The 13,495-nt window shown below is 36.2% G+C and overlaps 1 protein-coding gene and 1 long non-coding RNA gene across 2 annotated transcripts in view; one reads left to right on the plus strand and one right to left on the minus strand.

Annotated features, from left to right (window-relative positions):
- LOC136794269 (uncharacterized) overlaps positions 1-13,495 on the plus strand; it is a 217,883-nt gene that overhangs the window by 184,867 nt on the left and 19,521 nt on the right. The window lies entirely within an intron of this gene.
- The window catches only part of SAMSN1 (SAM domain, SH3 domain and nuclear localization signals 1), a 118,588-nt gene that overhangs the window by 82,747 nt on the left and 22,346 nt on the right, over positions 1-13,495 (minus strand). The window contains 2 exon segments of the mRNA XM_067034936.1: positions 8,397-8,411; positions 8,593-8,647. Coding sequence (XP_066891037.1) covers positions 8,397-8,411; positions 8,593-8,647 — 70 coding nt within the window.

Genomic DNA, 13,495 nt, shown 5'->3' on the forward strand with positions numbered 1-13,495 from the left:
ACAAATTTGTATTTATATTGCTTTTACTTATTATTTTTAAGATATTATTCTTTTAAAGATTTCAAAATATTTTGGAAATTAATACTTTATGTGCTAAATGTTATACTAATTGGTAAGATAGCTGTATTCTGTTGCGTTAACAAGATAAGAAGTTATGCATAGAAGAATACTTCTTTTTCATCCAGAAAACTCAAGATTCAGAAATACTTCTCTGCCTGCTTCTGCCTCATTCTTTCCATAGAACAGCTGATAAATGACATCAAAATAGATACTGCAATTTTTATAAGGTGAATGATTTGCTTCCTCATTAATGTTTGAATGAGACGTATTTATAACAGTGCTTTCCAATCCTTTGACAGAGACTGTAAGCCCAAAGAAATATTTGGAAGAAAAGGATCTCTGGCATGCAAACGTTTCGAATTATTATATTTAGTTCTTATTCTTGGTCTTTAAGAATGACTTTGAACAACCAACATAAACTTGATGTTCTGTCTGCATAATAATATCTAAATAAGAAATGGGATGTTTTGTCAGAGCAAGCCATACCTGTTTACATTAAATAAATGGAAAAATACTGAAATCATTTTAATCTTATAGAGAGGACTGTGATGAGATTTTCTTAGATATGCAAAATTTTCCTCTTTTTCCAAAGGTCATGCTTAGCTTACCACGATTTCTATTGCTATTTATTTTTGTATTATTTTCCCCAGTATTCCTTTTCAGTACTTTCTGAGTTACTCAGCTTTACAGGTCTATTACAATTCAAGAAGAGTGATTTTCTAATCTTTAGCCCCTCCCAGAAATAATGAGCTGGCATTGCACAACCACTGAGCACAGTATTTTTTTTTTGTTGTGCTTCTTTTCTTATGGCAACCTCCTCATCTTACAGACAAAGCTTAATTGCTCCTTTGAAACACTGGCAGCAAAAATAACCTTCTCTTTCCCTCTTCTTTGTGAAAAAGACTTTCATTTGATTTGGGGAAAGATGTTAGATCCAGGGTAACTGAATTTCTTATTAACAATTTGCCCCTAGGAGGAATGGAAACTTTTGAATAGTGTCTAAATTCAAATGTGTGGTCCTATGGCCCAGAGGTAGTAAAACAAACTGGCCCCGGATTATTTTGTTCACACCCTATTATAGCCTTTTTAAGACACAGTATTTATTGTTAACTTTTATATCTTTGTTCACTTACTCATATTTGAATTATTAGAGATCAGTCTCCTGAATTTTATTCATTTTTGAATCCGATATGCCTAGGATTGTGCATGGCTTCATAAATGCTTGCTGAATGTAAATACACCCTTGGCTTCATACTTATGTTTTATCTACCAAATGGATTAATCGTAGTAAATTGTTTATATTAGGCTGGCTACTTTTTAATAGCAAAGTACTTCTGGAAAACTTTTTCTTGTTATTAGATCGTATATACCTGATGCATGAAAATTAGAGCTAATATTATTATAAGAGGTATAGAATCATTAAGATTTTCTATTAAAAAGAAATCTTCTAGAATATTTTAAAATAATAGTGTTATTCACTACAATCCTCTAATCTGTTACCTGTATATTTGGACTGAATTTGATTAAAATTTCTGTAATGTGCCTTTTAATTTCTAGATATTTTTTAAGAACACCGACCTGTAAATTAAACTTACCATTCAACCAATCAACAAACTTTTATTGAACACCTACTATATGCCAAACACTATCACACTTTCTGGGAATACGGCATTGAGCAAGTAAGATGAGATCCCTGCTTTCATAGTCTACATTCTAGAGAGAAGTGACATACCATTAACATATAAACAAGTACATGAACAATAAAATGTGGCATAAGAAGTGCTGTGCTAAGAATTCACAGGGTGATGGCATGGAAATGGGGGGATTACTAATTTACATTAGGTTATCAGAAGGGTTTCACTGAGGATACTGAAACTGAGGCTTGAATGACAAGAAGGAACCAGACATATGAAAATTTGGAGATCGTTTTGGATTCAGTGGATGGTCAGGAAGAACATTTCAACTGAAACTTTGATGGAAAAGAGTGAGCTAGACAAATAGCCAAGGGAAGAGAATTCCTGGAAGAGGATACAGCCTGTGCAAAGGTTCTAAACCTGGAATACTTGGGAGAATTCTTACTGTATGTATACCTAAGGAAGAGAAAGAAGGGAAGAGTGGCATGAGATGAGGCTGGAGATTTAACTAGGAGTCTTCAAGGAAGATTTTTAAAAGCAGGCTGAGGAATATATATTTTATTCTAATCAGAGGAGTGACACAACTTGGTTTACATTTTTATTCATCTTCCTTCTTCATTGAATTTTGATCATCTTCCTTTTTAAAGGACTTTTCCCAATAGCCTTCAAACGTGCTGTGATCTCATCCATCTTTAATTCACAATCTTTTATTTACCACTCTTTCTACTCCCTTTCCCAGGCATGCTTCTCAAAAAAGTTAACTGAGTATGCTTCCTTTAATTTAATCTTTTAAATTTCTCATCCTTTCAACCCATCTCATGTACTCATCAATCAGCTTTCGTCTCTGCTATTCCATTTAAATTGCTTCTGTGGTCCAATGAACTCCACAAACTCCATTACTACTTGATATTCAGCAATATTGACCATGATAACCTTTAGGAAATACTTCCTTTTCTTGCTTTTGTGACTCCATGTTCCTGTTTTTCCCTTTCACCTTTTTTGGCTGTTTTTTCTCTAACTCCTATATGCTGACATCTCCTTTTCTCTCAAAATTAAATGCTTAAATTCCTCTGGGCCTTTATATAATATTGCCATCATTATTTTTTCTCATCTACACACACACACACACAGAGAGAGATACACACACACAGCTTTTAATACCACTTATATGCTGATGATTCCCAATTTATTTCTCTAAGGCTTTCTTCAGAGCTTCAGACTCACCTCTCCAACTGTCTATTTAAAATGATTTATAAGCCTGATCAGGAGTGACCTCTAGCCGCCCCCCTCAAACATGTTTCTCATTTGGTCTTCTTCAACTCACTGAATGCCATCTTCATCCACCCTCCTGCATATCCCATAAATCAGATTATCACCTTTGCCATTTACCTCTCTTTTGTTTACTTATATTTATCCCATTACTGAGTTTGGTCTATTCTCCAAGATGTGTCTTGAAGCTGTTTCTTTTTTACCATTTCCATTGTTATCACCCTAGTTTAATTTTCTTTCATTGAAACTATTGCCAAGTGCCCAATTGGTTTTCTTTTAGTTTTTGTACTCCGTTAGTTGATTTGTAATATAAGGTTAGAGTTCTCTTTGAAAGATGTAAATCTGGTGATATTACTATCTCTTAAATTACTGCAGAAATCCCAAGTATTCTTTTAATAAAATCCAAAACTTAACTGGGTCTCTAAGGCCCACTTCTCTAGGGTCCCCACTGGCTCACAAGGTGCAGCCCTCTGGTTTGCTAATCTCTGTAACTCTCCTTTCTCAGGGTTTTTGTATATGCTTCTCCGTCTGCCTGGTGTGCTTATTCTTTCTCTTGACCTGGTTAATTCCTTCCTACTCACCCCTGGAGCCTCAGCCTAATGTCATTTTTTTCAGGCAGATCGTTCCTGACTCCCAGGTCCAAATTAGGTCTGCATTCTTTTACAGTCTTGTCTTTCACTGCAATTTCAGATTTACATTTTTGTGTCATCATTGGTTAAATGTCTTTCTTCTCCAATAGGCAGTAAACTGAAGGAAGGTAGGAACCATACCCTTCTATATAGGTATCATGCAGTATCCTTAGTATCTGTAACATTGTTGACAGTTAGTACTCCATATGAATTAGTTAAAATAATAATATGAAATGAATGAATGAATAAATGGATGAGGACTTGATTTGGTAAAATCTATCTATTTCTTCAAAATGTAATGATGCAAAAAACAGGATTAGGAATTGAGAAATGAGAGGAAATTTAAAAATTATTGTATTTTGATTACTTATTGTTTTCTTCATCAAAATGGTAATTATATGTGAATAAAAATTAAATATTTTCATACATATAGTTTAATATGTATATACTATATTTTTTATATATAAATGTGCATATCTTTTAGTTCACTTGGCTCACATTCCTTAAATAATGTAAAAATTTTGTTACAAGTGTTGGATTAAATACACCTCATTTTCTGACACTTTGCTTGACTATTAGGATGATAGAACAATTTTTAGAAAACAGGACCAATGAATTATTGAACTGGATTAGTCCTACAATCATATTTTATGAGCCAGGATGGAAATTACTGGACTTCTAGTCTACCACCCTATTTAAAAAAAGAGAAAACACAGAGAAGATAAGTGGCTTATCCAGGGAAAGATAATTCATTAATAACAGAGCTAGGATGAGAATCAAGTATTCTGACTTTTAATCCAATATTCTTTCTCACAAGATTTTTAGGAACCAACTAATTATCTAGTTACTAGTTATCTGGTATTGATGGTCAAATTAAGACCAATCAAGCTCAGGGTTTTGACTTATAAGTTAAATATGGTTCTCCAATATAGAGGATAAGTATCAGGTATATAGATTTATAGGCCTATCTTCATATATATATATATATATATATAATATATATCTTCTTTTATATATGTCTTTATATATAATACATATGAATATTTAATATCACATATATTTATACATGTGTTCTCTTTCACATATGTATTTCATATATGTGTTCTCTTTCATATATGTATATGCCCTTCCTTTTACACAGGAGAAACTTAGGCTTATGGAGACTAAGTAAATCCAAATCATCTAACTGAATGAACTGTGATCTCTTTACGCTACTAATGAAAAGGAAGTTGGAAAGTAACATAATAGACCTTGAATGAAGTAAAATAATTTCCCTTTGTTCTTTTTTTGTTCTTAATTTCTGATTTAGAAAAATTTTGCTCTCTAGTGATCTCTTTAGCAAGTATTCAAATAGAAAAAACCAGATCACCTGACATCTATATCACATAATTTCTTCAACAGAGGAAACAGAGGTTTTTAAAAAGTTATTATCTTGGTTTATTTTTAAAAGAAGCTGTAGTGAACACCATGAAGTGAAACTTCAAGTAGTTTCATGTATTTTGCATTGACAATGTCTCTGAACCTCGTAGTCTTATGACTCTTCACTTATTTACTCAAATTTTGCCAATTCTTAGGGCTTTAGAAGTGATTTTTTTAATGTGCACAATACACTGTTAAGTGGAAAATCAGAATGCAAATTTGTATGAAAAGTATAAACACCGCTCTAAGTGCCTTCTTTCTTCTTTATATACTCGGCATTTTCCAAGTTTTCTACAATGAAGACATATTACTTCTATAATTGGGAGAAATTCTATAATTTAAAAAATTTATTAAGAATATAGGTTTGTTTTAATTAAATCTAATTCTGCCAAAACTGTATCTCCATTCTCTTTTATGTGAAACTGATTACTCTCTATTTATGACCTAAAACATACTCTAAAAAGATAATTTCTAAGGTCACAATGATCAATTAACATTTAGTAACTCAATGGTCATAAAACCAAAAGGATTATGAACTAGAATCAATCAATGCAAACAAGTTTCATCTCAGAGGTTTATTTTACTGCTTTCTTTGGAACTACAACTAGCTAAAAAGACAATTTGACAATAATTCACTTACACAAAAGAAATATTGATTGAAGAAATAACTGATGGAAGAATTGCCATGTTGATGTTAACTATACTTACATAATTATAATTACAAAATGTATTGTTTTTGTGATAGAAATTGAAATGAAATGAAGCCTGTATCCACACTTACAATAGGGTTGGGCACAATAAAAAAGTCATTGAATGAATAGGCAGGTGCATACACTAATTAATGAAATAGAATATATTCTCCTAGAAGCCTTATAAGATATTTACTATTCATTCAACACGTATTTACTGAGCACCTAACCTCTGGGAGACACAAAAGAGAATAAGACAGTTTTTCTGCCTTGTGATGCTCATTGCTTAATATGAGTGATTTTAAAAAACAGTCACCTAAGTTTCTGTGTCTGTCCCCTCCACTGAAAGGTGAGCTCTTTGGGGTTCCAGAGCTGTTTGACACATCTCAACCCTGGTCTCTAACATGCTCAATCAATATATGGGAACTGAACAGTTGGTCAAAAATACATCTGGAAGGAAAAGGTGAATGTGTGTCATATGAGAAATACAAATAAAATGTGATGGTTATTCACAGGAAAGACTGCACCAAGTAAGGTGGGGAAAGGAGATGCATTTGTCTAGAAGATTAGCAGGCATTCGAACAGCTAAGCAATGTAATTTAGCATGTCTAATAAAACCCTTTATGTAACAGGCCTATCCCACTAAATAAATACAAATCACCCACTCAAGTTCTAACACAGATTTCTGGCTCCTTCTCCTTCCTCTCAAGCAGATTTTGGGGTGCATAATTCTGGTCTTGGAATAATGTGTCACCTAGGCTCTATTTTCCAAGACGCAAGGAAGTTACAAGTTCACAGCCATCTCTCCCCATTTCTGTATGAGGAGCCACGACTGCTCTTTGCTCATTGACCCGTAGGTTGTGGTCTATCTTTTAACGTGGAAACACTGCCAAGCCAGCTGGAAGCTGCCAGGATTACACAAGTCAGAGATGCAAATGAGGTTGTGTTGGTTTAAGGGGAAAGGCTGCAGAAGCAATATCTTTCCTACTTCCATGTAATATCCTCTGCTTTGAAATTTTGAAGAAGTTTCTGGAACAGTTCATAAGCACATTTCTTTTTGGGGGGTACACTCTCTAGCTGACCAAAAAATGTGAATGATAAGAAATTGAAGAGCCAGTATTCAAGTTAATTAATTTTTATTAAGCACCTGTTGGATTCCTGGCAATATAAGGGGCTATGGGTATAGTAAATTACATAGAAAAAATACGACCCTTGTATCTAGGAGTTATAATTTAACATACACAATAAATAAATGAAAAGTGTCAGGAAAACCTGGTTTAATAGAACCGGCCTTGGCCTGCAGATAAGTGACTGCTCTGTTGTGATGCTCTACTTTGTGACTAGCCATGTGCACTTAAGCAAGTCACTTCACTTCCCTATGTGTCTCCAAAATGAGGAGTTGGATCATAGGACTGCACTGCTGCTCAAATAAGTTTAGGGACATTACATTATATATGTCTCCCTTTTGCTACCTTATATAAACTCTTGGACCTCAGAAGAGTATCAAGGAAAAAGTGGGAATGAGCTACTATTAATCACAGATTATTAGCATTTGAGAAAGCCTTTGTATTCATCTAGCCCAACACCTTAACGGTGAGAAAACTGAGGCACAGAAATATGAATTTCACAGCCTAAGAACACAGTCAGTGGTAGCTCCAGGTCTTTCGATCCAGTTCTTTTGATTCTGTTCTAATTAAGTTATCTCTTACTCTTCCCAAACGCATAGCCTTATTTTCATCAGGGAAGTCCTTCTAGTATTCATTGAGATTCAGCTGTTTTTTTTCCCCCACAGCTGTTTGATATTTTAACTAGTCATTAAAAGCTCAGAAGGCATGGGAAACAGCAAAGGTAGGGTACAGTAATTTTTCAGGGAATAGAAGTAATATTTAAATAGTACCTTTCCATCACCTCTTCCTACCTAGCATAGCTATCATTCCTTTGACAAAAAAGTACTGTTGAGAAGAAAACTATAGAAACTTAGATGTTAACATGTTAATTATCTTTGGGAAGAGCGGGCCGTAAACGGAGAGATCTTGAAACTATTATATTTGTACCTACATAAAGAAAATGATTTGTTAGAGATGCTTATTTGCCACAGGCTCTGCAAATTTACATTACATCTTGGGAAATAATAATCAAATAAAGTTGTATAATTTAGCTTATAGTGTTCCCAAAAGCCAATCTGGAAAAAGAACTGCAAAGAGGATTTACAGTCTATTCAAGCCCATAATACTACAAGACTTGCTGCTGTACATGAGTGTCCTGGAAATGTTTCCATACCTGCTAAAACATGTCCTTTCCCTGAACCTCTGTTTAGCAATAGCTCAACAAGGAAAGGAAGGTGGTTGACGTGATCTGAGGATTTCAATGTCATAAGAGAGAGTTAGCACACAAAGGTGATACACTTTATAACACTAAAAAATGTTCCATGTCTCAGGAGAAATTGCTAAATTTTAGGGAAATTTTTTTTTTTTTTTTTTTTTTTGTGGTACGCGGGCCTCTCACTGTTGTGGCCTCTCCCGTTGCGGAGCACAGGCTCCGGACGCGCAGGCTCCGCGGCCATGGCTCACGGGCCCAGCCGCTCCGCGGCACGTGGGATCTTCCCGGACCGGGGCACGAACCCGTGTCCCCTGCATCGGCAGGTGGACTCTCAACCACTGCGCCACCAGGGAAGCCCAGGGAAAATTTTTGTACACTAAAAACTCATCCTTCTTTGAAGGAAATGCTTCTCTTGGGTCAGGAACTTTCTCCATAAGGACAAGTCTTTTTATGTTCTCTCAAAACACTTCCATGTGGCAGCTGAAAACAAATGTCACAAAGAACTATAGGAAACAATGCTCATGGCCTTAAAATTATTGGGAAAGAGATGGAGAAACCACTTAAATATGATACAGTAGGCTTAATATGTCTTTAAGCATGAGAAGAACTTCAGCATTCAAATGTCACCCTTTTTAATATTAAAAAAAGAAAACAAGATAGATGTTGACATTCTTAAAAACAAACAAAAACAAAACTGTACAAAGATACCAGAATAACTGGGAAAGGATTCATTTCCTCAACCAAAATCATCACATTATTAAAGTACACTGATTAAACGTTTCATTGGTAACTTGATCTTTACATACATGTATACAAAGATGAATACGTATGTGCATGTATGTACATATAGTATATATACATTATACGTATAGTGAATTCACTCCCCATCTCTCACTTACTCAAGTCCCAACACATGGTCCAAAGCCCAGAAGAAGTTTGGTAGAAAGTTAGGGTCAGAAAAATGGTTTATGAAGCCGTCTATTCCTTCTCCCTCCATCATTGGGTACATAATGGGTATCCCTCTTTGAAACTCTGATGGAGTTTAAACTCAAACTAAATATACATTTGGAGTTGGGTCATATCTGGCGTCATAGTGTTAGGGGACTGAAACCGCCTGCCCTGGCCAGGCACCACAGTAAGCACTTAAATGCATTATCTTACAACAGGAGGTCCTGGTAAGGAATGAGGAACAAGCTACCACCAACTGGAATAATTTGGGAAAGGTCAAAAGGAGAGAGGAGACTCTAGTCCATATGTCCTACCAACGTCCCAGGATCCTTCTCACTGGAATCCATCTTGGCTGAGTGATGCTCACGCCACCAGGAAGGACCTTGGGTCAGAGTGATTGGCCAGAGACAACCAGTAAACTAACCCAATTACCGTAAAATCTGAGACTGTAAGCCATGTGGCAGAGAGTTCTCCTGGGTTCCTTACCCTGCTGCTTTCTGCCCGGGCGCCCCTTCCCAATAGTCTCTTGTTTTGTCAGCACGTGTGTCTCCTCGGGCAATTCATTTCTGAGTGTTAGACAAGAGCCCACCCTTGGGGCCTGGAAGAGATCCCCCTTCCTGCAACAATAGCACAGGATATTTTTATTATGTTTGGTTCCTGTCAATGTAAAGTCCTTACTGTCGGCTTCTACTCTTTTGAAAAATCCAAGTACCTGGCATTAAACACAGTTTCTACCCAGGGCACCCCAAGCCTGCAGCAAAAGGCACTGGATGGAGTTTATAATAGAAAACAGACATGAATTTCAACTTTTATTCTGAGGGGAAGTCTTACAATGGGATTAAGAAGAGTTTAGGGAAAGGACATAAATATTCATTGAATATCTTCTAGGGGTAGTATACATATGTTGCTTCGTTTAATATTTATAACAATCATAAGAAGTTTTTCTTAGCATCATTTTACACATAAGGAAATTGAGGCACAGAGAGTTTAAACAAGTCCAAAGTCAAGAGTTATGATTCAAATAAGCGTAAAGCAAGTTTGGTTACTTTATAGTAACCAAAGCTAGGCAGAAGTCCCACAAGTTCTAGACCAAAACCAAGAGGCAAAATGTAGAAACTGACAGAGTAGAATGACAGATGGAAACTAGTACTGAGTGATTGGATTTTATTTTGCCATTGAGTGTAGCATGTGGATTTTTAAAGAATTAGGCCCACATTTTCAGGCTTGTGTTCCCTTTTAAAGATATCAACTAGTTTGGCACAGTTTAAGCTACCAGAATATGTTTGCTAGTCATTTGAAAAATTATATAATTCTTTTAAAAATGAGAATAATACTGGGACTTCCCTGGTCGCGCAGTGGTTAGGAATCCACCTGCCAATGCAGGTGACACGGGTTTGAGCCCTGGTCTGGGAAGATCCTACATGTGTGGAGCGGCTGAGCCCATGCGCCAGAGCTACTGAACCTGTGCTCTAGAGCCCGTGAGCCACAACTCCTGAAGCCCTCGTGCCTAGAGGCAGTGCTCCACAATAAGAGAATGAGACGCCACAATGAGACGCCCACGCACCGCAATGAAGAGTGGCCCCCGCTCACTGCAACTAGAGAAAGGCCTCATGTAGCAACAAAGACCCAACCCAAAATAAATAAATTAATTAATTAAAGAAAAATGAGAATAATACTGAAAAATACCCAAATAATTCCTATCAACCTTTTAAGATGATCAAGAGGTGAAAATGCCCACAGATATTTAGAATTAGAACTTGTCTAGCTAATACAGCTCATTCATAAAATTCGTTTGTTACTACCAGCCATTTCCTTTTCTGTGAATAAACCAAAAGTTAAAATGAAGGTTGCTTAAGCTCTTTTCCTTGCTTTAAAAGGGAATATAGATAGACAGATAGATAGATAGAGTATAACTTTGGATACTGAAATAAGATCTAGTCTGATTTTAACTTCATTTCACCAGAGACAAAAATGTACATTACATAACATTCAATTTTTTTTAATCCCAATTAAAGCCACTCTTTAAAGTCTTATAGTTTAAAAAAAAAAAGCGGTTACATTCTATTCTAGCTACCGAATAGAGTTCTACTTCTCTCTGTTTGTGAAATGAGTTATAAACTTGGTCTTGGGATGCAGGAATCCTCCTCCACCGGTCCTCCACCTGTAGCCTCAAAATATTATTAGGTAGCTCTGGTGGTTTGAAAATATACCCACAAATTGTTTTATACTGCTCTCTTCAAAAGATGGGTCATAAGGCCCCTCCCCTTAGCATGAGCTGGATTTAATAACTTGCCTTTAACAAATAAAATAAGCTGGAAGTGATAGTATATGACTTGTGAGACTAGATCTTAGAAGGCATTTTGGTTTCCTTCTTACTCTGTGTCTTGGATAACTCACTCTGAGAGAAGCCAAATTCCATGCTGCGAGGACACCCAAGCAGCCCCATGCGAAGTCCAACATGGTGAGAGACTGATGCCTCCAAACAGCTCCTCCCACAAGGAGCTGAGGCCTCCTGGCTGCAGCCATGAGAGGGAGTTTGGAGGCAGTTCCTTCAGCTTAGGCAGCCTTCAGATGCCATTTTAATTACAACGTCATGAGACACCCTGAGCTAGAATCACCCAGCTTTACCACTGCCAAGCTCCTAACTCACAGAAACTGTGGCATAATAAATGTTTGCTGTTTTAAGCCCTTAAATTTAGGGGTAAATTGTTATGTAGCAACAGATAATATAGTCGCTAAAGTTATATAATGGAGAAGAAAGTACTTGAAAATAAGAACAATGCACAACATCATTAGTTCATCTTTAAGTGATCACATCACACATAAAGACTATTTTTTAGTTGACACTTTCAGGAGCTATTTAAATAATCTGTCATTTTGCCCTCTTTTTTTTTCCTGCCTTATGGTTTGTTCACAACTTTGCTTAGAACCACAGAAAAGTTGTCTGATGAAACCTAATGAGGGACCTGCCTCTGCTGCTTGTTAACAAGAGGATCACAGCATAACCTTAAAGCTCTTCCCTAGTCACTTGGGGTCATGACCTCAGTTAAGCGCACCAAAAAGCAATTCTGCTTTGATCTAATATGCACACCTTTCCCAACAATGCTGTGCTGTACTGGATACAGTTTTAAGTATATATAGCGCCAATGAACTCTATGTAGCCCATAGATTTTTTTGTTACTAATCTAATTTTCATCTTACAGACTAAATGACTAACTCCCAGCTCTAGATGTTGATTACACTGCTTGAGAAATAAAGGAGGCTAGTCTAGATTGTACAGTCAGAGCTGATTCTAGACATCATCCAACTCTGTGAGCACAGTTTGGTCTAATATCTTAAACCAATTAGGATTCAGCATTAGCAGAAGTAACCGTTTTAAAAATACAGTATATCAGTTAGGAATACATTCAGCTTTGAGGAACAGAAAACCTAACAACAGTGGCTTAAACAAGTATGGGGCTTATATTTCCACACAATAAGAAGTCCAGACATAGGCGGTCCAGTGCTGATGCAGTTGCTCAAGAATGTCAACGATGAATAAAGCTCCAAGCATTTGCCTGCTTCACCATCCTTAACATGTGCCTTTTGCCCTGAGGGTTGCAAGATAGCTGCTAACTTACCAGATATCAAGTTTCAGCTCCAGGGAGGGAGAAGGGCAAAAGACAAAGCTTTCTCCTCATGAAGCTTTGCTTTATTTTTTTTTTCAAAAAAGAAAGCCTTCCCCAGGCATTTCTGACTACATCTCACTGGCCAGAATTGGGTTTCATGACCACCTCTAACTGCAGGGGAGGCTGACAATTCAAATACTTATCCTTACAGTTGCCATAGAAAAGAACATCAAGAAAGAAATTGATTGAAAATGTATGGAGTGATCTAACACTCTAACCTTAGGGAACCTAAGGTTTGGGGGAATATACATATATTTTTATAAAAATATATTTACATGTAAATATATATAATAAAATATACTTTATTATATATATTTACATGTAAATATATCATAAAATATATTTATATATTTTATAAATATATTGTGTATAAATATAAATATTTATTTTAATATTTAAAAAATTCATTCATTCAGCAACACTTTTTCCACGGAAGTTGCTCAGGGAGAAAATGTTTTGGTGCATTCCTGGCTGGGGGTACTTGACAGTGCTGAATACCACGAGCACTGAAAGTAATAAATGTTATCCCTCTTCTATATCATGAATATGAATGGTGCTCTGAAGGCTGAATGCAACCAAAGAATTTACGTGAGAAATGAGGCATGAAACATTTTTGAAAATATATTAGCCCAAAGTCCGTATTACTGCATATTTTATACCCTTTTCAATATGCTACAAAAGGTTTGAGCCATCAACTGAATGCTGCCGGAAAAGAACAAGAACAAGGATACAAAAATCAAGGCTGGGAGTCAAGTTGCCCCAAGATGTTCTTTATGGTCGTTATAATGATCACAGTACCAGGCAGCTGGCTTTGCTTCAAACTCTCCCCTTGAGCACTTCTCTTGCAAGCCTGGTCCTCC

The sequence above is a fragment of the Kogia breviceps genome, chromosome 5 (assembly GCF_026419965.1).
Source record: "Kogia breviceps isolate mKogBre1 chromosome 5, mKogBre1 haplotype 1, whole genome shotgun sequence".
Classification (NCBI taxonomy): domain Eukaryota; kingdom Metazoa; phylum Chordata; class Mammalia; order Artiodactyla; family Physeteridae; genus Kogia; species Kogia breviceps.